Source organism: Anguilla anguilla, chromosome 7 (assembly GCF_013347855.1).
Source record: "Anguilla anguilla isolate fAngAng1 chromosome 7, fAngAng1.pri, whole genome shotgun sequence".
Lineage (NCBI taxonomy): Eukaryota > Metazoa > Chordata > Actinopteri > Anguilliformes > Anguillidae > Anguilla > Anguilla anguilla.
This window is the reverse complement of record NC_049207.1, coordinates 52,276,355-52,295,683: the sequence shown is the minus strand read 5'-3', so window position 1 is coordinate 52,295,683 and position 19,329 is coordinate 52,276,355. Positions and strand designations below refer to the sequence as shown.

Sequence of the window (19,329 nt, the reverse complement as noted above, 5' to 3'; positions counted from 1 at the left end):
CTGATATTGATTATTTGTCTTGTAACAAGTTTTTTTTTAATTGATTCTCACAAAAATACCAAACAAGGCACATGCTCCAATACCTGATTTCTTGCAATGGTGTGTAATTGTAACATTTTGATCCAGATTTTCAAAAATTATCTGGAGTATCCTGTTCCATGGATAGTTACATATTTATATATTTAGCAATCAATAATGTTTAATATATAAATATTCCTTCATAAACTACTTATTATCTATGACACGAAAAGAACACCTTACTTGTAGAGACTACATCAGCTCAGTTCTCTAGTTATTAGGGTTAGGATTAGGATTAGGGTTAGCAAATGACGATCATAGAATTCTAGGGTACTAATTCCATGATCCTCATCTGCTATGAAGACAGAACGAAATGTTAGTTGTTCAGTACTGCTATCCTGCCATCTGGTGGCCATCATCTAGAACTGCAACTGTCTAATTACAGGATATTTTTACACGGCAACGGTTCAGATTTTCTGCGCACCATTGGTCCAAATGGCCTAAATTGGCAAGGCAGGCCTGATTAATTCCAATAAAAGCAGATGTTGCTGAAAATAGCTGGTTGCGGTAGAGGGACTAAGGCCGTCTGGAGGAAAATATAATCGCTGGTTCTGTTTTTTTTTTTTTTTTTTAATCGCATACAAAGACGGTCGTTTTTCAAAACCGTTTGAGCCATGCTGTGGAGCCGTCCTGCGCTCGCCTGATAAGAACACGGGTTTTGTGTCTTAACAATGCGCCGTAAAATACGAGCAGAAGAGAATGACCTGAGCGGGTCATGTGGTCCGCGACCATCTGTAACCATGGTGCATATTCAAATCAAGTAGGCTACTGCTTTCATTCTTCAACCACATCGCTTTAACAGACCTACGCTGTAAACAAACTCATTCCGGGCCTGTACCACTGCATTCCGGCTTTGCATAATGTATGGAGTCTCACATCCAGTGGAACTGTTTAGAAACGTATTTCGTCTTACACATTTAAACCTCGGTAAATGTTCATCAAGGGCTATTGGGTAATCTGTTAACACAGGCACACTAATATAAGACATGTGAAAGCTGCTTGTGATATGACTCCAGTGGTTTAAAAAGCCATTGCTGAAAGATTTCTTCATCTTATGAGCAAGATAATTTATTTTTTATGTGTAAATTATCATTTTGGACACAATTTAAAACAGATGAGTGCAAAACTCAAACTTAAACTTGACAAGAGATTGATATTGGACACTGAATTGTATTGTTTTTGTACCTGATATGATTCATATATTGAGTAATTTTCTATGTGGGGGGGGGGGGGGGGGTTGTCAAAACAATGAGACAATAAGGGTAGGCCTAATGAAAACTGATTTAGTACAGTTAATGGGAATTCACTATCTAATTTTCCCATGTAGGTCATAATAATAGTTCCAGATATAGAGTACACTGCCGATGCTGTTCGAATGATGGACATTCTGATCGTTATTGGAGAAAGGCTCTTAAGAGGACCCCTTTTTCTTGGCGATCACACACCAGTTTCCGTGGTCGAAGCAGGAGCTCTGAACGCTGAGCTCCGGGACGCTGTCCTCGATCAGGCGGGTCAGCTCTCCTCCCCTGAAAACGTGGTAGTAGCGCATCAGGTCTCCAGCGTCCGCCCGGTCGCCCTCCCGCCCGTCCAGGCTCACCGTCTCCAGGATGGAGCCCGCGGAGCCCGGCGGGGCGGCTCGCGTCCCGGCGCCGCGGTTCAAGACGTTCGCGCTCCTCACCGCGGCGGAGAGCTGGCGGGTTTCCGCGGCGACGTGGTCCCCGCGGGCGCGTCCTCGCTCGCCCCCGTTCACCTCTGTCAGAGCGCCGGCGACTTTCAGCCACTGCTCCCCCGCCTCCTCCTCCTCCTGATTCGCCGGTTCCGCGAACACGTCGTCGTCGTCGTCGTCGAGGCTGGTCTGCCGGAGCAGCGGGCCGCCGAGGCCCAGATCGACGCTGCCGTGCCGGACGGGCTGAACCAGAACCGCGCTGTCCGCCCACTGCGCCGGGCCGCTCCGGAGCTGAAGCCCCTCCACGCAGCGCCTCATGCCGGACTCGTCCAGGGACTTGGAGAAGAACCAGGACCGCAGGGCCCGGCTCAAGCAGGCGCGGGGCGCCCTGGCGTCTTCCCGCTGGGACGGGATTCTGAAGCAGCACCTGCCCATCGCCACGTAGTCCCCCCCCAAACTGTGGGCGCGCCGCCCGCCCGTCCCGCCCCCCAGGGGGTCCGTCCCCGCGCGGCCCTCCGGCAGGTCGGCGCGACCCGAACGCGCGTCCCCGGATTCGGAAGAGTTCCTGGAGCACAAGGCCCCGTTCCACGGCACCAGGACGTCCTGCTTGGGGAAGCGGCGCAGCTTCTGTTCCTGGGCCCAGACGTAAATCATGAGCTCCCCTCCCGGGGCCACCGTCCTCGCCATCTCTCTTATCGCGCACACCCTCCTCTCCGGGGTGGAAAAATGATGAATCACTACGAATAAAGAGCACTGCGTTTCAAGAGCTAATCGGTTATGCTGTCGGCTATGTTATGCTGTAAACCGAGGAACACTCATTTTTACTCGACTGACTGTAAGCACTTGAAGTGCTACAAAGCCACTTCATACTTCGATGACTATGGCCAGACATGCCAGGCCATTCACTAGATAACAGATTCAAGCCTGGTTAATTCAAGGAGTTTCTCCTTCAGTATCCTGCCTCCAGCTGGTATGACCAAACACCAATGCCCAAACCAAACGCATACACTTAGTTAGCTAATTTTGGCAACCTGTTGTTTTTATTTATTTATTTTAATCTCATGACTAGGGGATTAAAGACCTTCTGCAGACTCTCTTCCTAAACTCTTTGCTTTTTTTGTGCACCACATCTTTCTGAATTTGCCATTCTTCTGCATCCCTACCGAGACCTTGTTTCTTTGTTCTCTTCATCTCTTTTCCCTCTTATTTTTTCTCTCTGTGCTGCTTTATCTGTGTTTCCCTGTAAAACTGAAGAGCCTCAAAGACCATCTCTCTGGCCAAGTCCTGGACTCAAAGACACACACACATGCACACACACACACAGACACGCACCCACACACACATGCAAGCACACACATACACACACATGCAGGCATGCATGCACACACATGCACACACACACATACACACACAAGCATGCATGTGTGCACACACACACTCACAAATATACAGTATATACATGAGCGCACAGACAAGCATGTGCACAGAAAATTACCACTTATTATCCCACTCCAGTCTGCAAGTTTCTCAGCAACACAATGTGCTAAAGACTTTGTAAATCTGTTTGCATACTGAAGATTCGGCACAAAGGCCTAACCCTGGAGGAAAATCATACATCTGCCCTTGATATTGAGAGGTCTGGATTCAATCAACATTTGCCATTCATTTTAACTTTACAACATCAGTCCTTGCAAATATTGTTTGGCGAATTCTGCAACCATTTAAATTATACCATCAAACTGCACTAGTGCAGAGAAATAAATTAACACTTGCTTTCATTTATAAGTCAGAGGACAGTTATCAGCCTGGATGACATCTTGAAGTGAAACACATGTTACTGGTAACATCCACCTGTGATAGTTGTTAACCATTTTAAGAGTAGGTTTTAAGCCAGGAACGTTCAGTCAAAATTCTCCATCAGTGTTCTAGAACTCCATTGCTTTCAGCAGTGATTGATACGTCAGCGTTAGAATGTTCAGTTAAGAACATTCCGATCACGTATCTGTGACCTCACACCTTAAAGGGTTAAATGCGTAAGATGGAGTGTGGTTACCGCCGATGGATATGACAGCGCTGAAGATGCTGTTCCTGAAGGGGAGGCGAAGGTTGTCACACACCAGCACTTCATTCCCCTGCTTCCTGGCTTTGGCCACTAGGGGGCCACACAGATCACAGCCCACCGTGCGGACTTCACGATTGACATTCAGATACTTCCCAGTGCCACAGCCTGCCAAAACAAAAGGCATTCAAACGAAGGTCATTTTTCTCAGAAATAGAAAGCATTTTTTTTTTCATGTTATAGCGGCAACGATTATGCACGGTGCAAATCTCCTGTCGTGACATCCTTGTTTTCTGTGCAGTTTTATCAAAATGCAAGATGGATAGTCACACTATGGGTGTTTTTGACATGACTGCCCCAAAAGACTCCTGCCCCCTGTCCCATATGCACGATTCAGTGTACAATTTAGTGTCATTGTAGCACGTTGACAAACAAGAGGCATATAGGTTTAAAAATGTAAATTTAAAATGAACTTTATTCCAGAGAGCTAATGGAAAAGCTTACCAATGTCAGCCACCAGACTGCCCGGTTTCTGTTGGAGGAGGAACTGTCGAACCCGAGGCCAGGCCTTGCCCTGCAGGTGGCCCAGGTAGGGAGCGGTCTTCTCGTAGACGCTGTGCACATAGCGCCTCTCCAGAAAGGCCGCTTCAGTCTCCATCCTTGTTCTTCAGGTGCATTTCCGTTGTGACTCAGGCCACGGTGTCCTGCTTAGTATGCAAGTCATTCTCATCACCGACGCCAAGCCCTGCGACAAAACAGAGCCGTACACATTCTGGGACTGTCTTCCTTTTCGGGTGCAAGAATAATAAAGGACGAATATGTGTAAAGGGAGAGAAAAAACTAATCAGTGACAAAATAGTGGTGTCCAGGGAGTGATACAGTTTTAATCGTCTGATTGGGTTATTACAGAATGGGGTACACAGAAGGTCTAGAAGGCCTTAGAGTTAGAAATGACTGCTTTCCTTATCCTTCCTAACAAGACATCAGCTGACACCAAGTAAGAAGCGACTTGATGTAAAATGTAATTTAACAAAAAAACACATATTTATAATTTATTATTAATTCTGTTTTTGGAAACCTTTTGAAATGGTGAAGATTAGAGAATATAGCCTACATTTTATTAGCTACAGTAAAAAAAAAAGGAAAAAAAAGAAAAAAAAGTGTGACATCAGTTATTTGTTGCTCGATATTGAGGCAGCGTTATTAAATTCAAAGGAAATTGAAATTAATGCTTAATAAGCATATTGCTTTACATGATTAGAATCTCATATTTCAATTTAATCTTAAGGCCTTCTGAGTTAGTCTTTCTGTGTCTGGTGTTTCAATTATGAATAAGATGCACTTCTCTAAAGTGCTTCCTGGTAATATCTAGATGTTCATCGCACACTGGCATGCAGCTAAAATGAACCTTGGCTGGCAGTGCTCGAGGGCATTCAAAAACTAGAATACTAGATTTAAAAAATAAATTACAATTTTAGTGGCTGACCTGTTAAAATTTTTATACTGTTTTGTTGATGAAAAATGACTGTTTTCTTTTTGGAGTTATTCATTTTCAAGATGCTATGAAGAAAAATAGTTTTACAATCACAAATCTCATAGGTGATGAACTTTGTTTTGTTCACTAATTAAATTACACGCGCACACACAATAAAACTGTCAATCAATTTCACTTAGTTCTACGGTATTCCTGCGCTGTGATTCCAATGAAATAGCTGCATGCACAGTTTATCAGAGGGTGAAAGCGATGACAACATAATAGACAACACTGACGGCATCCTCCTCCTCAGAAACCCACGCGCAGAGAGCCGCGTACGTCGCAGACGCGGAAACTAGCGGCTCCGGCACACGCTCGCCGCGCGGAGCTACTGTTATCAAAGCACGCCGCGGCACCGCGTCTAACGGCTCCCGCATACAGCCCGGACAAAACAGCTCACCTGTTTGTTTGTCCTTTTTTCCCCCCACATCGCTTCGATCCTGTTCCTGCTCCGGCTCGCACCTGTCCCAGGACGGCAGCGCATCTGAGATGGTTTCGGCACGGCAGCGGTCCCGCTCCGTCAGCGTGCTTCCGTCTCCCCCCGGACCCTCCGCGCCTGCCAGACGGCGCTCATTTGTGCCGCTGTCCCCGGGAGAGCAGAGGAGGCCAGCCAGCGCGCAGCATCAACCGCTCCAGCACTCCGGCAGGAGAGGAGCTGCTGTAATCTGTTCTGAGGAGAGCAAACAAGACAGGCTCCTGAGAACCTGAACCCTCGCACGCGCGCACACACACACACACACACAGGCGCACACACACAGGCACACACACGCACACACACATACACACACCGGCACTCACACACAGGCGCACACACACACAGGCACACAGATGCACACACACAGGCACACACACGCGCACACACACACGCACACAGACGCACACACAAACACACACACACAGGCGCACACACACACACACACAGACACACAGACGCACACACACACAGGCACACAAACGCACACACACACACACACAGGCACACAGGCACACACACACAGACACACACACACACACACACACACACACAGACGCACACACACACAGGCACACAGACGCACATACAAACACACACACACAGGCACACACGCACACACACACAGACACGCACACACACACACACACAGGCTCACACACACAGACTCACACATAAACGTAAATGCTTCCTCTCCTCATTCAGTCACAGGTGACAAAATGAATCCGCTCTTCGTTTGACAGCCCTTCCAGGCTTCTGTTTCCAGCTGCGGAGCGGTGCACGGATAACAAGGCTCCTCTGCCCACCCTTCTGTGTGAGCGCGCAACCTCTCTTTCCTTCCCCGGTCACATTCCAACTTCTTCTGTCACTCTTATTGTCATTCCTGCAGCACGTTCTCTCACTATGACGCCAGCCAGCCAGGCAGGCTTTTGTTGCAATGATTAACTGAAACGTTTGAAATGTAACTGTTCCCGGCTTTCAAACAAGGCACACTCGTGCCTTTACATTACACCGCAAAAATGTGGTTTAAGGCTAGAAAAGATTGTATATCGAAGGAAAATGTGAAGTAATTCAGCCCCTGTTTGAAGAGGCAATATTCAGTCAGGGTCAAGATCTTTATACAGAAGTGTCAAGGTGTGAAAAAACCAATTTCACTGCAGTCAGTCTCCACTCTCCATGCACATTCTGTACATGTGCTTTGTTCCACTATCAGTGGCTATAGTTAGGCATTGTTAGACATCTACAGTCAGCTCTGAAAGAGACTAATATTGATTGACGATGACTACGACAACATTTGTTTTGTTTAAAGTGTGTCATTTCTAAACAGGAACACTTCAAGTGTGACACAGCGTGTCTGTTCTGTATGAATATTCACTTCAATTTCACTTATGATTTAAAACAGTCACTTTTGATTGGTTAATAAATATATTAATTCTGTATTAATTATACAATAATAATTCTCCAACTTCCAAATACTTTAGATCCTGAAGAGGGCAGTATTAGAACTTTACTACTACTACTTTTAGGATAAAAACAATGAATAAAACTATCAGAGAAATCATTGACATATCATACACAGAAAGGGAGAGAGAGAGAGAGAGAGAGAGAGAGAGAGATTCATATATATTTAGATTTATATTTGAGTGTGGCAACTTTGAGAAACAGGAATAATTACACAGTCAAGCAATGACACACATATATTGAGGGTATTGTCCCATCTTGGGGTTATGAAACAGCTACATTTGCACAGTTTGCACATAAAGGGTTACAGTGAATCAGTAAAAATGCAGATAACCTTAGACAAGTGTGTGCATGTACTGTCTAAGTGCCCGATCAAGTGAATATCTATGTAAGTATAGGGACAGTGACAAAATCTTATTTTCTCTAGCACATTTTAACTGAAATAGAACAATGCAGGTGATATTAAAGTGCAGACTGTCAGCTTTAATTTGAAAGAAAAGGTCTTGCTAGCTATGAAAGATCAAAGGATCAAAGGTAGCTGATTATGTCTTATATTAACATCTAGGAGACATACCAACTGATATAAACATGACGCAGATGAGCAGGTACAGCGAGCACAGAAGAACAAAATGTAGAAAATTATCATTTTTGTTATAATTGCTTTCAACAGCATAACATTTGTCAGGCAGTCCTCGTTATGGCCTGAAATGAGAATCAATAAAAGTATGGAAATGGTTTCCATGGCAATTGCACAAAGGAATCATCGACAAGATGGCTGTTATAGCCTGTTACAAAACGATAACATTTTTTATTATTCATTTAGTCATTTCTTTCGAGAGGACTGGATCAGGCTTCCAAACATGCAATGATACATAACAAAATAATGTTGAGAAGTTGAAACAAAGTGTTCTCTTTAATACTTTTTAAGCCATCAACCAAGGACATCTATATTAGAGAATATCAAATGTTCAGTCTAAACTTTGGAAGAAGTATCCCGGCAGTGTTGAGAATGAGTCACTTCCTGGACGTGTCATACAGTGTGCGTCCTCTATTGTCAGAGAATTTTAAGGCTAAGGAATAGGTTAAGGTTTACTTTGTCTCCCAAAAATTATTGTGCCCTCAGTAGGTCCTCCGGAACATTTATTTCACAGTTTTGAATGACTCATAGTTCTCATAGTGTTCTACAGACAACAGTTGAGAGAGAGAAGGCAGATGAAGGCGAAAAAAGAAAGCTGACCTAATTTGTTCAGTTTTTTTATTTATTTATTTTTATTTATACCCTTGCTCATGATGGCTAAGCCTAAGAAAGAATGTCTGGGTTGGATGTGTGTCATCTGAAGCAGCTGATAGTAAATACTCAGCAATTCATAAATAATTCACTGCAATGATTATGTTTGGCTGAATGCGATGCCTCTAATTTCATCTAGAGTACACCATGTCCCTTTTCGTAATCACAGGGAATATTTAAATGCTGCTTTTAAAGGTCCGTGCTAACATTAAGGGCTCAAGAAGCCACTTATGCAATCTGCCAAAATAAATAAATAAATAAATATATAAAAATCAATATTCGTTAAAGATTAAAAGTAGCGCTGCTCCACATTTGACTGGTGTGTTTCTGAGGACCAGAATAAAGAGGAAAAAGACCATACCGCAGGGCGAGAATCAAAAACAAAAACTTTAAATAATTGCAGCGACTGCAAAGTGCCTCAGCGAGGACAGTTAGACACGAGCAACGGGAGTGCAGAGAGGCTTATCCGCATGGATTAGGCCCGTGGCGAAACAAGGCCCTCCTGGAGAAACTCTGCATGACCGTTGGCCAGTAATACGGCGCTGCTGATGTCACGCGTCGCATCACTATAGATCTGCAGGAGAGAGACGGTGCATCCGCAGGGAGCAGAGGCCATTATCTTCTACGGATACGCGGGCACGCTGGCGAAGCCCCAGCGTCTTAGCGTTCACATTTCACCTCACTGTCAGTTTAATGGTTTTTAAAAAAAACCACGTAATGCCCGCCGTGCAGGACGGCTTCCGCGTTGCAAACCGAGAAAGACAGACGACAGAAAATTTCGACTGCAAATTGGGAGAAAAAAAAAGTTTTCTTTTCACATCAAAAATGTATCATCCGTTTGATTTGTAAAACCGTAAATTGAATTTACGCAGAAACGTGAAGGGACGAATTTGTTCAGGTATTCCCAGTGAAGGAGGAGCACGCCCGTTCGAATATTTACTGTACCAGAAAACCTGCAGCCTCTCTGAAAGTGCAATGAAATCTTTATTCTGCATTAAGTAATGACCAATGCAGTGAAAATATTTTTTAAACTATTCATTTTGATTTTAATTCAATGCCCCTTGTACTGTAGGCTTCACCACAAAAGATATGGTTCTTGAGATCAAGACCAGAGACTTGTGTCCCCTACAGGGGACGAAAATGAACTGCCAGGTCTTAAGAGGATATCGCAGCGTTGAATTACCTCTTCCTGGCACACAGCTTCCTGCAGCAATCAGGATCCATCTGGCAGCCCCAAGAGCACAACTGAGATTTCGTAAAGGTGTCTGGATGGATGAAGATGACCTTCTCAGGACACATCTGTGGGAGAGCCATCAGACTGTGAGAGGATGTTGTGATCATGCAGAAAGGCGTCTCGTTTCAGTGCGGACGCGGGGCAGGTGCAACGTGATACGTGCTATTTGTGGCTCTGCAGAAAATAAGTCTGTTCTCCCGCTTCCTCGCAGGCACAAGACGTTTTTATAGACGAACTGATCGCGGCGTCTGAGGAAGGAAGGACAAATTGGCCATTTAAACGGAAGGAAAAAGACATGAAAATAACAGATGTGAATGGGGGGGGGGGGGGGGGGGAGTGTGGAAAATACCAGCTGCATTCTGGGTACCCCTGCAAAGTACACAGGAAGGTTGCAGTGTATTGCTAAATAACATCCCAAATAGCGTTCCATTCAAGGATAAAGCTTGGATGGAAAGCTGACCGTCCCTTCAGTAAGTCCAGCCATCTGCGTTCATGGTTCATATTCATATCCTGTATAAATTCATTTTATTGTGTTTTCACAGGCTATCCTTGGCAAATATTTGATAAATAAATCAATATCATAACCTGGCATCATATGCCAGAGATATTAATTGTAAATTCATTGATATACAGTAACACTTATTTCTGCCTGTTGAAACCTATCCCAGCATGCTTTGGGGCGAGACGCAGGAATACACCCTGGACAGTTTGCCACTCCATCGCAGGGCATCTCACATTATGTATTTGTGCTTATCACAGTCTGTATTAATTGGTGTTGTGACCACACTTGTGTAACACTGCAGTAAAACCTTCCCATTGCGTGGTATTGGTACCATGGTGAAAACGCAATATAACTGGAATCTCATTATGACCTCCACCTATGACCAGAAGTTTTTTTACAGCATAAACACATCACCGTGGTAACCAGACGGTCACATCATTAAAATGGGGGGGGGGGGGGAATAATGTTGTGCACTCTGCTTAAACTGACATTTTCTCCCCACAGAAAAAGCACCTGCTTTACCTGCTTCTGCACACAAAGGCTGGCATATCTCACCCGATGTTCAATCACATTATTTTTCACCTCACACGATATTTTTATCTCCTGTCATAATTCGCTGCCAGACACCTTCAATTAATTCAGGTCTTCTGTATAAACACGTTTTATATACATTTCCAGAAGTACAGCATGCCAGATGTAATTCCTTCAGCACAGCGCAGAAAAAAACATCACAACCTACAAGGAGTCAGCAGCAAGACCACATACCCAAATCCCAAAAAGTACGCCCTCTACTGTCTGAAAATCTCTCAGGGAACACGGAGGGGAAACTAAATCCACTCAAAAAAGACAAATGAATAGCTGAATAAAATGTCTAAACTGCATGAGCGGAGTGAAACACCACAGGCACTACAACTCGCTGGAACTTGGACCGAGTACCAATGGGCCAGAAACACTAATACACGCGACTTCCCTTACAACTGGTTTACAAGCAGTTTCTCACACCGGATGCGAGATCAAAGTTGTGGAACATCAAGCAAACGGGAAGAGCGATGGATGATTTAGGGTTCCGGAATGCTGTCACCTTATTAATGAACACCAGAGTGTTTTAACGTGTTCCTTCAGAAGAATGATTGATGTCAATAGCCACCCAAAGATGCCTTCCTGTGTTAAAGTCAATGATGGTTTGTGATTTCCTTGGGATATTTATTTCATACTAATGTGTACAAATAAAAAGAAAATAAAGTAAAAATGCATGCCAAAAATAATAAATAATTTTAAAGCATAATTCATCTATAGCTCCCTTGTGCCACTCCTTTATATGTAGGCAAAATTCATTTATTTTATCATCATAATTCAGGTTTATGAGCTTTTATTTTGGTTATCTAATAATATTGCCATCCAAAATCCATGCACTACATTCACTTGCCTTTTTAATAGCACATTAATATTCATAATTCTCTGTTAGGATAATGACCCACTAGGAGTCCTACTCACCAAAGAAAAAATGGAAAATCACCATTACAGTAAAACAGTAGCTTGCTGGTGTGAATGAAAATAAAATTCTGAGTCGTTCACTGGTTGTGACTTATTGAATGGTGATAGGTAAGTACTGTTTTCCATAACGATTGTGTTTGGCGGTAGTGATGGTGATGAGCTGGGAACAAGGAAGCAAGCCGCAGTGACATAACATTTGAGTTGTTAATGATGAGCTCACCACATTATTATGCGTGGAGCAGCAGGTGATTTGGAGAGGTCAGACCATTTTCAAATGCCATTTGCTGGACTGCTGTCGCCATGGAAATGCGGTAATGTTGTTTGACCCTGGCTAATTCCCTTCCCATGCAAACACTGCTTAACAATGAAAATAAGTGCACAATGCTATACAGAAAGACCCTTTAAAGCAAATTATCAGACAAAGCAATAATCTGTGATGTCAATATTAACTTTTAAATGTTACATACACTTTAAATACATTTTAAATGTATGTATAAACATTTTAGTATTTAACTTTAACTGACAAACAATTGGGCTCCACGTGTGGTAGATGAATCCTGAAATGGACGATTCCACAATACGCCTTTTGCATCATAATTTGTCTTAGCAGAAGAAGAAACATCATTAAGCCTATCAAAAATCATAGAAAAAATAAGGGTGAAAATTATATTTTAGCATGGGGATACCTTCTGTTCATTCTGTATGTTAATAGACCTGTGGACTTTTCTGATATAAACAAAATTTAACGTGATGTTTTTTAGAACAATAACTCTTGAGCTGTGCATTTTAATGACAAATTTGGTGGTTGCATAACTGTTTACATAACTTTCCTAAAAAGGTAACTTCCCCTAAAATGGAAGATAAAGGCCCAGTCCCTCATCTGCCCCCCCCCCCCCCCCCCTCGCCCGCTGACTCCCCAGGAGTGGGTACATGCTGCTCCCAATGCTGAGTCAGCCCCAATAATGTAGGATGTGGGGGAGCGTGTGGATCTCTAAATGCCCTCTTCACAGAAGGCTGATTGGCTGGCTTCAGCAAAGCAGCAAATTTATTCCCCATAACTCTGTGTTACATCACCTGGTTACATTATTTTTCTATTATTCTCATACATTAAATATGACATCATCATAAATAAAATAAATTTGCTGGATAGCTGATTTTGTTGATTTGCTTTTAGCTAGACAATTAAGTGGAATTTGCACACAAATGAATGAGCTGCTATAAACCAACATGTTCACGAAAAGAGAAATGACGTGAAATTATTTTTTTTATGCCATCAAAGTACGGCCAAACTATTTAAGGTTGTGAATTCAGAGGTGGCAAAGATGTCATAGTTTTGAAAGGGACATGCACCTTGGTCAACCTGATTAGTCAATGCAAAAAATACACTTTGTTTATAGCATGCCTTTCGGTACATTAATGTAAAGCTACAGCATGTTTACACAGACAACCCCATTGGCTACAGTCAGGTAATGCAAATAAAGTAATTTGTACATGCAGTTTGCAATCAAATTTGCAATCTACTGACTGTGTTCATTCAGGAACACAGATGCATACCAGTGTTTGAGCTGGCTAGCCTGCATAAGCATGCCTAGTTATGATGTTAACATTGAATGACAGTGCGGTGTCCTTATGATGTCATTTAGAATTATTTAGTGCCAGAATTCTCTAGAGCTACATTCACCAGTTCAGTTGTTCATGAACTGGGGTCTCTGAAAAAAGATATCCTACAGAAGGAGGGCTCCCTCTAGTGATGAACTTCATTAGTGCCAGAGAAATCCCTTCAAAAGGCTGCAAGTGCATTCATTGTTCAAAGACCATGACTTTTTTTGTAAATTTGTCTGAACAGATTTAGTCTGTTATGTCAGACATTTGAAGTTCCCTTCACAGAGAACTATTTTAATGGGAAAAAAATACTGTCCTAGTTACCCTTTAGAGACACCTTTAGAGAACAATCTTGCTTACTTTGATAAATGTGTTCAGATGGGTATTTCCCTTACCTTATCCATCCCTCCACCTTTGCTTGTTTTTCTCCACGTTCATTGCCAGGGAATGTTGAGGGAACTGCATGGGGGAGAAATTATAAAAAAATAAGCTTTGGGAATATCGACTACTTTAAACGCAGTAATTAAATGCATGGACATAGACCCTGGAGTGCGTGTGTGTGGGGTGGGGGTGGGGGGGTCAACATCAAATACACCCCCACCTCCCAAAAAAAATATCCTGAAGAAAATGTGTTGTCCTCACAAAGGTCAAAATGACATCTATGTCCTTAGATGAATGATTTTTTTTAAATTAATGTTCCACTGCATTTGTAATAAACTGAGTACCAGATGGGTGCATACAGAAAGCAACGCTGGTTAATAGCTCATCCTCTGAATACTGCTCCATAGACACTGCAGTGACAACAACATCTGATTTATAAAGAGGCCGCAGTATTACAGGATAAGGGGGTGTCTTGGGTGGCATGTGCGTTCGAGGATTGTTCTGGACTCAACACAGCTGTTCCAGCCGCATACAGATATTTAAATTGCAGCATATACGGTATACATGAAGATATTTGCATTATTTCATTTCTAAAACATTTCAGTTGGCCAATGACCTACTGTAGCTATGTATGCGATTATACTCCATTTAAAAAATAATTGTAAAAACGAATAATTCCTACGATGGGCTATGTAGGCTACTGAAATTGTGTCAATGTATAAAGGTGTGTTTGCAGGTAGACGATACATGGGGTCTACACTTACTAGTACTAATATATTAATAAAACACGTTCTTTAAAGCAAGACAAATAAAACGCATCCGTAACATCTCAGACACGTGAAATGACAGTCACAGATCTAGGCTAGTGTTTTATAAGGCATAGGCTAGACTTAGCTTGTTTGGTAACGTGGATGTTGTCGGTGGCCTGTATGAACAAAAGATAATGCCGGAGAATCTTAAGCAAACCACGGGACGATTCTGGGACAGCGCTTTCATTGTGCATAAACCGCCAAACATACATATATCACACATACTTTTCACACGTCGCACAGCACTGTAATGCTTTGCTTGCTAGCTTGCTACCGGTCACCAACATCGACCTCCTTTGAGAAGTTATGAAACTTGTATACCCGGGGTTTTATAATACGGCTCATTCGACCAATGAAAACACGAATTCAACACCACGTGGTATATCTTCTACGTAACAAAACCGAAGCCACAGTAGTTATTTTACAGGGTTAAATCATTCCATGGAATCATGCATAGACAGCGCTCAATATTGTAGGGCATATTAGGATGCTTTTGGTTGTATTTTTAAAAACTAACGCCGTGCTGTGTATTAGTTAGCAGCTATGTCTGTTTTACATTCCGACAGTGGAAGATTTTTCATACCGGAGGATTTAGTTTATAAAATGGAATGGGACGAAGAGGATAGTATAGATCACCAGTTACTCATACAAAAAGCTGATACGTTAGCATCACAAAATCGTATTAAAGAAGCACTTGATTTGTTTTCAGTGGCTATAAAGCATGGATCGGTGAGGCCAGAACAACTAAGCACTTTAGTAGACTGTGTTCTGCGGAATTTCAAGGTGGCATACGGTTCAGACACCGACAAGACTACACCATCAAAGAATGACAGCTACAGGGAAGACCCCGGTGATAAGTTTTGCTGTCCAGGATGCCATAGATTTCTCAGTGAACCGGTGACTGTTGCTTGTGGACATACGTATTGCAAACGCTGTTTACAACTAGAACTATATTCAAAATGCAAGCTCTGTAATAATGATATGGATACGAGGTGCGGTTCAGGCCAGCCACATAGAACCAATGTGATACTCTTAGGTATCCTGGAAAAATGGTTCCCCGATGAGACAAAAGTGTCAAAAGTCATTTTGGAAATTGAAGATCTGACCAGAAGACGACGCTTTGAAGAAGCCTTGGTTCTGTCCAGTAATATGATTGAGTCAGGTAAGCCCTTCTAGTTCTTTAGTTGACTAGCCTTGCTTAGCCATCGTTAGCTAGCTGTGTATTGGACTGGGGAAGAAAACTGTTTATCGCAAGTTAAACCCTCTTGCTAACGGTAGGTAAAATACACAGGGTAGTAGGCTATAATTTCCCATATTGTTGTATAGACAACATAGTCACTATGATTATGTTTGTGTTGAAATGGTGATCTTTTATGTAACATAGCTATCGCCACCTCTGTCATGTAGACCTCATACGACCCGATATTGTATAACGGTAGCAGCCCGTGCGTAGAAGCGCGTTGTGTAAGCGGGGTCGTGACAAGAGGAAAACGTTTTTAACCTTAATAACTGTTTAAACGTTTACAACTAACAATTTCGAATAAATGATGACATGGGTGTCCAAATGTTTTGCTGTCGCTCACTTCTTTAATGAAACTATAGGACTTTGTAATGCATTTTGCTGCAGTAGCCAGTAATCGGTGTTGGGAGGCAGTGTTGTTTCCTCTAATCCAGTAATGCCGAGTTAATATGTATGAGAAGAAGCTTTTTTTAATGTCATGCGAGAGCCATTTGATATGTGTATGGAACATGGCCCAGTAGCCTGCATGGTGAACACAGCCAGTCTAGTCTGATGTACACCTCATACTCACGCAGATTTGTTATGTAACTTCAAATTATTCTAATGACACGCACGCGCGCACAAACACACACACACACACACACAGTGGCTAAAAGTGATCATAGCTACCAACTGACAACACAACATTTGGCACATAGCAGGCGCCATGAGGAATAAATGGTCTTATACCTGGTTGAAGTGATTCAAAAAGACCTGTTGGCCTATACATTTAAATAGATTGATGTCTCAGAAATTTTTGCCTGCTTTATGTTAACACTTGTTTATTGTCTTGTACACAATACACAGGATGGGGCTTTAGAAAGCATTTAATTCATTTGATCTATAAACATGTGTTGAGGTGTCTTTCTGGAACAGTTCAGAGCTTTTCAGTAGTGCTGTCTTTTAAGCTTTGGAAGTGCAAAGTTATGCAATCTACTGTGGATTCCAAGGTTATATAAATAAATTCCTTTGTGTGACTAATATGTGCCTCTCTTTCCTTACATGCTCTGCTACATGCATAAACAATTACGCAAGATCAGTACAGTACAAGACCAGTGTACTTGCTTTGGCATCCTGAAATGCAGCAAATTGGGAGATAGTGTTAAGATCAAACAGCGAATCAAACAACTGCATGTCCTGTCTTGCGTTATCGAAGACATCAGGAACGTGAGAACACGGCCTGTAAATGTTTTGCTTGCTGGGTTTTGAAAGCGTTTTTTTCCTCTCTACTCCAGATCCGGGTGAGGTCTTGGGGAGAATATTCAGAGCTGAGTCCTACGCTGGACTCAAACAGTACGAGTCGGCCCTCAAGGAACTGGAGGAGCTGTGTTTGAACTCACTTGGCAGCCCAGAGGTGTGTAAACTAGGGCAGGAGCCCCTTGTGCCGATGGTGTAAATGTGCTACACCATTCCTGGCTTGTGCTAATGGCCTTTAGCTTCATTCTGTAGCTTGAATTCATGGAACTGTGTAAATCTGTGTAAAAAAAAAAAAAAAAATAGATTGAATTAATAAAAGTTTAAAGTGTTTGTGATTCAGTTGGTTGAGTCCTGCTGCACTCTCTGAACGGGAACTTTGATTTTCTCTCAGGTGTATTTCCAGAAAGGCAAAATCCTCCAGGAGATGGGCTGCGCCAACAAATCGCTGCAGGTGCTGCTCCAGTGTCTTGCTTTAGACGGGGACTTCGCCCCGGCCAAAAAGGAAGTCGAAAAGGTGCTTTTAAAATTCTTGTTTTTCGAACAACAGTTTTGACCGCTTTTGCTGTTCTCCACCATTTCAGAATTTGATATTGGTATCCTAATAGAGCTCTGTAACATAGAGGTACATAACACTGGCATGGTTCTGCGAGGTATTATGTCAGTGAATTACCGAATTTGTAGTGAAAACTTGTGGAAATGGATGCAGCCTACTTGAAATTCTCGTTCAAGAATATCATTTATGTTTGCGTTGCCATTAGAAGACTTACCTGTTTCTCTTGTCTAAAAAAAAAAAAAAAGTGCCCTCATGTGAAGGCCAGTGGTTATACTTGTGTATCTTCACTTTGTGTTCATTACCATTATTTTATTGCACTAGAATGTATGTCTGTAATCAGATTATGTAAGTTTTTTTTTCACTGGGTAAAGCTAGTCTTTATCACATTAACCGAATGTGAAGAAAAGATGCATGGAAGGGCTTACATAAAGAAACTGGCTTTTCCAAGAACGGATGGGTTGGCTTCAAGGAAATTATTTATAAGGGATTTCTCCCACGCAGAGAGAGAGCAGAACAGCCCGGCCTCTGTGGACTGGGCTAGTATGTTCCCTGAAACTGGAGCATTTTGTTTTCACTTTGCACAATAACCCACTGATAAAGCTTCTGTTGGTAGTTTAATTGCTTAGAATCTTTGTTGCCAGTGAGCGGCAACTTCTCCACAAATTTTTGAGGACCTGTTTGAGCTAGTAAAGTCAATGGGTTACACGGTTGGTAATGGAAAAATTGATGCAGCCTACTTGTTGAAATTCTTGTCCAGCAAATCATTTACATTTGTGTTGCCATGAATCAGAAGACTTACCTGATTATCTTGTGTGAAAACAAAAATTATGTGCTCTCATACGAAGACCAGTGACTATGCACTATATACTTTCAAGATCACTACCTTGACTTTAATATACGAGAACATAAATCTATAATCAGATTATGTCATTTTTTCCAGTGGGTAAAGCTACTTTATTACATTAACTGAACTTGAAGAAAAGATACCTAGAAAGGCTTATGTAAGAAACTGCCTTTTCCAAGAGAGAAATTGGCAAGGAATTTCGAGGAAATTATTGATAAGACATTTCTCCCACACAGAGAGAGCAGAACAACCTGACCTCTGTCGACTCTGCTGGTGTATTCCCTGAAACTAGAGAATTGTAGTGTTTGCACAGTAACCCACTGATAAGTTACATTACGTTATATTTGGCATTTTATTCAAAGCGACGTACTGTAAGTGCTATACCGAAGGTAACTGGAACAACTACATAACACAGGTCAGATAAAAGGTACAATTCTTGTAAAGTATCAGTTATCCAGAGCCATGAACACATCAAGTCAAGTTCACACAGTAAGCATAGGCTAAGTCAGTTATTTGCCCCATGAAAAGATTATTATTTTTATTATTATTATTACTTAGCCCCCATGTGTCTATGTTTGTTTTTTTGCAGATTGTGTATGATTTGGTGTCACCTGATTGTCAGAAGGTGAAAGAGGGCCTGCAGGAAATGGCCCAAGGCTCCGCCCCCGGACTGCGTACCAAAACGCCGGTGGGTGACGGGCAGGCCAAAGCTCCATACCACAAGGAGGTAAGGCCCGGCGGTCACCCTCACCTTGAACTTCAACGCATTATTAGCGCTATATTAGCAGACGTGTTCTCTGCTGACAGTTTAATTAGTCACACAGAAGTGTGTTTCTTTTTGGCTGGACCGCAACACCGGGGCCAGCCCTATAAACG

At 42.5% G+C, this 19,329-nt stretch overlaps 2 protein-coding genes across 6 annotated transcripts in view; one reads left to right on the top strand and one right to left on the bottom strand.

Moving 5' to 3' along the window:
- Nucleotides 1-1,124: 1,124 nt before the first annotated feature.
- LOC118231276 (probable tRNA methyltransferase 9B) lies at nt 1,125-14,872 on the bottom strand. Of its 5 annotated transcripts, XM_035424941.1 has the most exons (7): nt 14,806-14,872; nt 13,786-13,849; nt 5,738-6,007; nt 4,308-4,548; nt 3,798-3,971; nt 1,459-2,481; nt 1,125-1,426 (listed from the first exon to the last, which is right to left on the bottom strand). In XM_035424941.1, the coding sequence occupies exons 4-6, from the start codon at nt 4,459-4,461 to the stop codon at nt 1,490-1,492; spliced, it is 1,320 nt and encodes a 439-aa protein (XP_035280832.1). In that variant the 5' UTR covers nt 4,462-4,548; nt 5,738-6,007; nt 13,786-13,849; nt 14,806-14,872; the 3' UTR covers nt 1,125-1,426; nt 1,459-1,489. The 5 variants fall into 5 exon arrangements, with proteins under 5 accessions (XP_035280832.1, XP_035280828.1, XP_035280829.1 ...); XM_035424937.1 differs by having other exon boundaries at nt 1,125-2,481; XM_035424938.1 differs by having other exon boundaries at nt 1,125-2,481; nt 5,738-6,002.
- A 122-nt stretch (nt 14,873-14,994) lies between these two features.
- Nucleotides 14,995-19,329, top strand: part of LOC118231537 (LON peptidase N-terminal domain and RING finger protein 1-like) — a 10,329-nt gene continuing 5,994 nt past the window's right edge. Inside the window, exons 1-4 of the mRNA XM_035425418.1 lie at nt 14,995-15,742; nt 17,095-17,213; nt 17,448-17,570; nt 19,043-19,180. Coding sequence (XP_035281309.1) covers nt 15,124-15,742; nt 17,095-17,213; nt 17,448-17,570; nt 19,043-19,180 — 999 coding nt within the window. The 5' untranslated portion in view covers nt 14,995-15,123. The remainder of the gene's footprint in view (nt 15,743-17,094; nt 17,214-17,447; nt 17,571-19,042; nt 19,181-19,329) is intronic.

Coding starts and splice junctions, on each gene's coding strand:
- LOC118231276 (XM_035424937.1), bottom strand. CDS start 4,461: ATGGAGACTGAAGCGGCCTTTCTGGAGAGGCGCTATGTGCACAGCGTC. Junction 3,972..4,307: donor CAGTCTGGTGGCTGACATTG/GTAAGCTTTTCC, acceptor TTGTTTTGGCAG/GCTGTGGCACTGGGAAGTAT. Junction 2,482..3,797: donor CGCTGTCATATCCATCGGCG/GTAACCACACTC, acceptor CTTTATTCGTAG/TGATTCATCATTTTTCCACC.